The 7,665-nt window shown below is 46.7% G+C and overlaps 2 protein-coding genes across 3 annotated transcripts in view; both read right to left on the bottom strand.

Annotated features, from left to right (window-relative positions):
• The window catches only part of ATF6B (activating transcription factor 6 beta), a 16,716-nt gene extending 12,528 nt beyond the window's left edge, over positions 1-4,188 (bottom strand). The window contains exons 1-5 of one of the 2 annotated variants that reach the window (XM_006875564.1): positions 4,083-4,188; positions 3,635-3,714; positions 3,434-3,512; positions 3,142-3,233; positions 2,265-2,400 (exon numbers count right to left, since the gene is read on the bottom strand). In XM_006875564.1, coding sequence (XP_006875626.1) covers positions 2,265-2,400; positions 3,142-3,233; positions 3,434-3,512; positions 3,635-3,714; positions 4,083-4,188 — 493 coding nt within the window. Of the gene's footprint in view, positions 1-2,264; positions 2,401-3,141; positions 3,234-3,433; positions 3,513-3,634; positions 3,715-4,073 lie in introns of both variants that reach the window. The other variant, XM_006875563.1, reaches the window with a different exon arrangement.
• Positions 4,189-4,704: 516 nt separating this feature from the next.
• Positions 4,705-5,754, bottom strand: FKBPL (FK506 binding protein like). The gene is made up of 2 exons (XM_006875663.1): positions 5,383-5,754; positions 4,705-5,175 (listed from the first exon to the last, which is right to left on the bottom strand). The coding sequence occupies exons 1-2, from the start codon at positions 5,752-5,754 to the stop codon at positions 4,705-4,707; spliced, it is 843 nt and encodes a 280-aa protein (XP_006875725.1).
• Positions 5,755-7,665: the final 1,911 nt, after the last annotated feature.

Genomic DNA, 7,665 nt, shown 5'->3' with positions numbered 1-7,665 from the left:
CAAGTAGCAGTATCGATGGGCTCAAGTGTGGCCAACAATAATGAGGCTGGCCCAGGATCGGGCAGTGTTTCGCTCTGCTGTGCATAAGGTTGCTATGAGTCAGTTCTGACTTAATGGCACCTAACAACAACAACAAATTGGCAAAAAAGAAGTAAAAGTGTATTTGCAGACAATATGATTCTATATAGAGAAAATCCCAAAGACTCGGCAAAAATAAACTACTGGAAATCTTTGGAAGATTCAGCTATGTGGCAGGGTACAAGATCAATATACAAAAACCAGTTGGATTCCTATATACTAATAAAGACAGCTCTGAAGAGGAAATAAGGAAAACAATACCATTTACATTAGCCACCCAAAGGATGAGGTATTTAGGAATAAATCTAACCAGAGAAACAAAAGACCTTTATAAAGAAAACTACAATACACTAATACAAGAAACCAAGAAATTTATAGACATGGAAGAATGCACCATGCTCACGGATAGGAAGGCTTAACATTGTGAAAATGTCAGTATTATCCACAGTAATTTACAAATATGATGCAATCCCATCTTGCAGACAGTACCCATCAAACCTAGCAAGGACGGCTTGCTGACCAGAATTCAACCAGATGAAAATAAAAAAGTGTGATATAGGGAGCAAGAATAAATTGCTACAACCTCATCAACCAGATCTTTAATTATGGATGAAGCTGCTCAAAATTCCAACCAAATACGGAAGGATATCAGGGAAAAAGCATGTCTCCTCAGTACACTAAACTGATAGGGATGGACAATTTAGACTTCTACTACCAAAATTGGGGGGATAAAAAGCATGAAGTAGCTGGATTACAAGCTTTCATGAGGGTGCTTAGTGCTAGAATGTGGGAGTAAGGTAGAAACCCAATTGAATAATTTCCCTCCTGTCCAGATGGGCCTGATAATGAGGGGGATAAGACTTTATGATACAATTGCAACTAATTGTTTTCAACTCTAATGGCAATTGTTACAATTGTACATATAGAGGTGTAACAAAATCGGGAGCACTTAATCTGGAACAGAGGATCCTAGGACCACCAAGAGGAAAGAAATGAGAGAGAAGGATCCTGGCCAGAAAAGCAATGCCAGCAGAGATGGTGGCACAGACAATGGTACAGAGAGACAAAACATGGGTGGGCTTTAGGCCCATGGACTGAGAAAAGCAGTGTGCCTGCAGACAGGAAGCTGGCTTGCAAAATGTGCCTTTGGACATTTAAACAAATATATATTTACAATGTAGTATGTGTACACACACACCCTGAAAATACTGTTTGCTAAGGGTACATGGAGGGTATTATAATCATTACAATGTTATGCTGAATGTAAAAATGGTGATCTGTCCTATAAGCCTTCACTCACTCAACAAACTATAAAAGCTTAAAAAACAAAAGCAAAATAAAAAATAAAGTCACCCACTTGTATTTTTGTTACAGCAGCACTAGAAAATGAAGACACCCCCTTTTGTAAGCTTTTGTGGCACCCTGAGGAGCTCTATCCTACACTGTAGGATTTTCAAGTCAGTATGGTGTCACCTCCAGTTCACCTTTGTACTCCAAGCATCCTGTCCAGTTCATGGTATGGAGCAGGTGCTCAATAGAGGAAATGAACTTGAGAACTTTGTAGAAAAATTGACCAAGTAATGTGAACTATAAAATCTACAAGTTGGGACTATGGTATTTCAACTTTTCTGTACATCTGCAAAGTTTTATATTTGGGGGGAGGGGAGTAACATAAATAATATATGCCCTAAACTGTAAGTCTTAAGAGAATATAAAATCATGAGAAGTTAAGGCACACAACAAGATGTTGTTGTTGTTGTTATGTGCCGTGGAGTCAGTTCCAATTCATAGCGACCCTGTACAGGGTTTCCGAGGCTGTAAATCTTTATGGGAGCAAAAAGACTCATCTTTCTCCCGCGGAACAGCTGGTAGTTTCGAACTGCTGACTGTGAGATTAGCAGCCCAATTCGTAACCACTATGCTACCAGAGCTCCTTACACAATCAGATATTGGGGTGGGGGGGATGGGGGGGGATAAAAAAGAAAAAAAAATCATTTCCATTTCTTCAATACTGCTGTTGCTTCCCAAATTTCTCCCTACTTCCTGGCCTCTTGCTCGATTTCTGTCATCTCTCCTCTCCACCTTTTCCTTCCTATCCTGCTGCCATTCCAATCTCTATGTACACACACACACACACACACACACACACACACACAAGCCAAGGCATCATGGTAGGCTGTTAGTACCTGAGGGATCATCAGAAGTGGGGCCCACGCTGATCTGGACAGTTCCAAATGGGGATGTTGGACCATCTCCCAGGAGGCAGAATGGGGGTACTAAGGACTCTGTCTTGACATTCTGCACCTCCCCTATACCAGGTGCCTGGGTCAGAGTGGCAGTAGGGCAGAAGGCACAACGAAGGAAAAATAAAACAATAAGAGAAGTTGTGAGAGTAAGAGCAAGAACAAAAACCTTAGTGCTTATAAACCACCAATCATCTTACACTCAGCCTTGAATAGTACTGACCATCTCCCTAAGCTGTCGCTCGACACTTATTCTCTCTACTTTATTTGTGGGCGAACTGAAGCCTCAAAATTTCAAATATTGCCTTAGAATAGGCATCCTGGAAAGAAGAAGTCCCAGAATTCTCAGCAATTAAAAACTCTCTTCTTTTCAGCCCCACTATTGTTACCCACGTCTGTGTACTAAAAAGACTCCATGTCCACTTTTAGAAACAAAACTTGGTGGCAGTGGGTTAAGTGCTGGATGGCTAACCACAGGTTAGCAATCAGTAGTTCGACCCCACCAGTCATTCTTCAGGAGAAAGACCAGGCTGTCTGTTCCTGTAATTATTTACCACTTTAGAAACCCTATGGAGCATTCTACTCTACCCTAGAAGGTCACTACGTCAGAATTGCCTCAAGGGTAGTGGGTAGGTCTTTACTTGAAAAGTAGAGACATGAACATGAGGGAATCAGAAAAATCACAAAGGCAAGGAAGAAGTGTACCCCACACCCAACTCAGGGCTCACAGCACACAAATCATTTCATCAGCATCTATGGATGAAGGGAATGGAGCAGCGTCCCTGCACAGAGAACGGGTGGAGGGGAATGGCTCTCTCACCTGGCTGAAGGGCTCTGAGGACAGACGTGATGAATCAGAACTGAGGGAGGAGGAAGAGCAGGGGGAGGATGGTTCAGACTTCACCTGAAGATCTGGAAGAAAAGGGGTCAGAAAACCACCAGGAAGCAAAGTATGAGGGTAGGAATTCTCCCGACTAGGAAAAGGGAGAGGGAGCAAATAAAAGGGATACTAAAGGGGAGACAAGTACAAAGGTAATTGAGTAGAGGTGGTGGGAAGATGCAGGGAATTTCATGGTTTCTGAGAAGGATGAGGGAACCACAAAGCATGTTACCTGGGAAGATAGGCAGGGAGTCCCATGTGGGTTCGAAAGGACTGACGTCCATTCCCACATCCAAGGAGCTCCTGTCAAACTGAGTAAGGGAGGGAATTAAAGGGCAAGACCGTGAGGAAGAAAGAGTGATTCCAGATGGCTCTAGTCTGGGAATGAGTCCTAGTTCTGGTACCACTCCCGCCCAAGGTGAAGGAGCAATACCGGGACATCTTGCTCTGGGCAACGGAATAGCTGCGTCTGCTCCTCAGCCACTTCATCCAAGCCAGTATACAGGGCACAGTCTGCAAAGGGTGAGGAGTGTCAGGGGAGTCCGGCAGCTCAGCCTAAAGATCTGCACACAAGCCTCCGCCCCATCCATCCCTCATTGGCTTGAAGAGTGATACAGCCACTTGAAAAGCGATACTGCCGAAAAACTTCTGCCTGCCTTTCCCCTACCCCAGAACAGCTCGACGTTCCTGCAGCGAGTGGAGGTCTTTCTCGACCCCACAGCCCTTAAATGCCCGGCGAGCCCCCTAGCTCCGCCCTCCATCAGATGGTTTATTCCGCGTTTGCCCAGCCTTCCTCTTTAGGCCTCCGATTCCTTCCCGCGTGCCTCAAGGACACAGTCGGCCACAGCCCCCTCCCCTCCCCGAGGCCTCACTCCGCAGACCCCAGTCCTCTGGGCTCAGCAGATTGTCCGTGAAGAAACGCGTAGGGTCGGCAATCTCGCTGAGGAGCATTAGCTCCGCCATCTTTCCCCCCCACCCCCCAACCATGAGACGGTTCTCAAGGCCCGCCTTTCTCCATCGTCAACGAATCATTTGACTCTCGGAATAAAAAAAAAAAAACAAAGGCGCCCCGGAAGCGCTACCGACCAGTAGGAGACCCGAGTGCTAAACACATGGATCAATAGACTAATTGGCTGTACAGCCCCGACCAATAGGAACAAGGCAAAAAGCGGTAGCCTAGTCACCGTACCCGGCTGTAAAAATTTGCGCATGCGCCAAACAGATCGCAAACGATAAAAACGCTTCTTGGGCGATGTAGTTCCCAGGGTTTAAAGATCCGCCATCTCCCTCAGCCCTCAGGGAACTACCTAGACGTCGGAAGCACACGTAACCATATAAAAACTTTTAAAGGAAAGGAAACGAAACAAGGTCCTCAAGTAATAAGGCAAAAGCCGTAAATGGGATATGGGGAGAAACCCTCCCTCTATTCGCCTCCCCCCATCCCTCAAGTTTCACGGCACAGACCACAAATCACAGGTTTCGATCTCTTTTAAGATTGAATCTTTAATCAGCAAACATCTTACGTAGACCCTGAGCCAACTCAGCATCTTGTTTCTTCCCCTGAATGACCACTTTTCCCAGCTCCTCTTGAGCTGCCCTGTTCTTTGGGTCTGCAACCAGCACCTTCTTGAGATCATCTGTTGCCTTTTCCAGGTTCCCAAGGGCAGCTTGGGCAACTCCCCTTCGGTACAAGGCCTTCAAATGGCCAGGTTCTCGTTCCAGTGCCCTGTCACAGCTCTGGGCCGCCAACCCAGGCTGCCCTAACAGCAGTTGGCAGGCAGCCAGATTGGCATGCAAGGCAGTTCGTTCAGGTGGGCCAGGCGGAGGTAAAGTCAGCAGCAGCCGAAGAGCCCGTCCATAGCATCGAGCAGCCCCTTCAGGGTTCCCAGCTCGAAATAACTCTGTACCCTGAAGACGTTCATCCCTGGCCAGAGCCTCCTTCTCGCTGGCCTCCAGCTCCCAGGAGTCCCGACCCTGAGTGAAAGAGGCCAGTGTGAGTCTGATAGGAGGACCAGAGTGCCCAGGTAGCTGAAGCTCTGCCTCCTCGCCTTGACACATGGACTCCAAACATTTTTCTAAGAGCTCTCTCCAGGTTTTCTCCCTCCATGGCCCTATCCCCAAAGTTAGCTCTGTCCAGCCTTCTGGCAGTCCTGACCCAAAAGGAAACCCCAAAACCAGTACCCGACAGTGAGAGCCCAGCTTTGGTTTATCCAAGCCTTGGCCACGGGTTACTATCTTCTTGACAAAGCTCCCATCAGGACAGTACCAGAGATTAGAAACACGAAGAGGCTCTGGCAGCTCACTGGATGATCTATGAGACTTATCAGAGTCTCCTTCGAGTTCAGTGGTCAGTTTTTTAGTTGCTTGAGAATTCTCTAGAATTTGACTGATAGGATCCGAGCTTCCGCCCAGCTCAAGAATTTCAGTAGGAGGGTCTTTGGGTAGATACCTAATCCGAATTGTTGAATCAAGATTCTCCTGGGAATTCTTTTTCCATTGTTGTTTCGTTTGAGAGGTGTCCTCTCCCGCTGGATTGCCTGGTGGCATCTCCATTTGGCTCTATGGTCCCTTCCACCAGGGGCGGGTAGTTTTAACGAAAGAGGGAGGGGCCAGATTCAGGTCAAGAGCTGAAAAGAAAATCAAAACAATGCTAATTGCTGAATTCTTATTTAGATTACTCTCTCATCCGTTCTTCTGAGAGTCAGGCCCCACTGAGAATCCCCAATTCCACTACACCCTTTTGGACTACTTTCTGCTCTACCCCACGCTCCGTTGCGCCCCAATCTAATTAAAAACTATAAACTCCACAATTCCTCGCGGTTCAAGTAGCCGCCCAACTACGGAAAGACAATTAGATTAAAAACTACCCTAGAAGCCAAAGCGCCTATACCGGTGGAAGTACCCGGTCCACTCGCATCACCTCTTCTCCCGAAGCTAAGTGCTTACTGAGAACAGTCCTCGGAATCTTGCCCTAAAAGGAAAGGAAGACTTTTGGGATACCGCGGGAGAGTCGGGAAGAGACGCTAACTGCGATCTCTGTAGCCCGCAAGACGGCGAATCAAGTCAAATTCCTGGCAACCAATCGGGAAGAGGGAGGCGTCTGGTTACCCCGCCCATTGGACGTGACATCATTTCCCCCATAAACAAGGAAACGCCAGGCCTTAGCAACCGATTTAGGTCTTGGCTGGGGGTCCGGTTGACCAGGTTGTTTGGAATCTGAAGAAGTCCTGGAATGAGAGAGAGACTTAAGCAAATTAAAAAGAAGCATGAAGTGGCAGAGGGTGGGATGGTGAATGATAGTGGCGGCAGCCCAGTCCTTTTATCTGGCTGACCTTAGCCCACCTGTGCTATTATTGTTCCCATGTTACGGGCTCCCAGCCCCTCCTCATTCCTCACCCTTTTCCATTACTCAGCTCTTTCACTCCCAGAGTTGTTGTTGTTGTTAAGTGCCATCGAGTCACTTCTGACTCATAGCGACCCTGTATAGGGTCTCCAAGGAGCAGTTGGTGAGCTTGAACCACCAACCTTACAGTTCAAATGATTTTGCAGTCTGATGCATTAGCCTACAGTGCCACACCAGGACACCAGCACTCCCAGAGTGCTCCAAGATAAATAAACCCTCTTTATCCCTAACAGCCCTATTCCCTTAGAGAGTCACCTGAGGCTTCTCTTTTACTGGTTCCCTCATGTCTATTGTGGCTTTTCACGTTTTCCTACATCAAGAAATCTTACACAGTGCTTCTCAAATTTTAATATGCGTGCATAGCAATTGAGGAATTTGTTAACTTGCAGATTATGGTTTAGGTGGTCTGGGGTGGGGCTTGTGATTCTGCGTGTCTAACAAGTTCCCAAATGATGCCCATGTGGCTCCTCCATGGGTCACACTTTGAATAGCATGCTTCCAGGATAACCTCATTTTCCAGCACTGTATCTGACAGTGTTTCTCTGCTATTCATAATGTTTTCAGTGACTAAATATTTGGAAGTAGTGTGTCACTCCTTCTTCCTAGTCTGTCTTTGTCTGGAAGCTCATCTGAAATCTGTCCATCATGGGTGACCCTGCTGGTATTTAAAAATACCCTTCCAGAATCACAGCAACTCACAAACCACTACAGTAAGACAAACTGACAGACTGTGGAATTGATGCTTTTGACTTATGGTGTTGGAGGAGAATATTGAAAGTGCCACAGGCTGTTGGAAGAAGTACAGCCAGAGTGCTCCTTGGAGGCCAGGATGGTCGAACTTCGTCTCTCATACTTCGGACAATATTGTCAGGAGGGACCAGTCACTGGAGAAGGATATCATGTTTGTTAAGGTGGAGGGTCAGAGAAAAAAGAGGAAGACCCCCAATGAGATGCATTGGCCAAGTGGCAGCATTGATGGACTCAAGCGTGGCAACAGTAGTGAAGTTTGTCCAGGATCAGCAGTGTTTTGTTCTGCTGTGCATAAGGTCGCTATGAGTCGG

This window comes from Chrysochloris asiatica, unplaced genomic scaffold (genome assembly GCF_000296735.1).
Source record: "Chrysochloris asiatica unplaced genomic scaffold, ChrAsi1.0 scaffold00333, whole genome shotgun sequence".
Lineage (NCBI taxonomy): Eukaryota > Metazoa > Chordata > Mammalia > Afrosoricida > Chrysochloridae > Chrysochloris > Chrysochloris asiatica.
The sequence above is the reverse complement of the archived record's forward strand: the minus strand, read 5'-3'. Positions and strand labels throughout refer to the sequence as shown.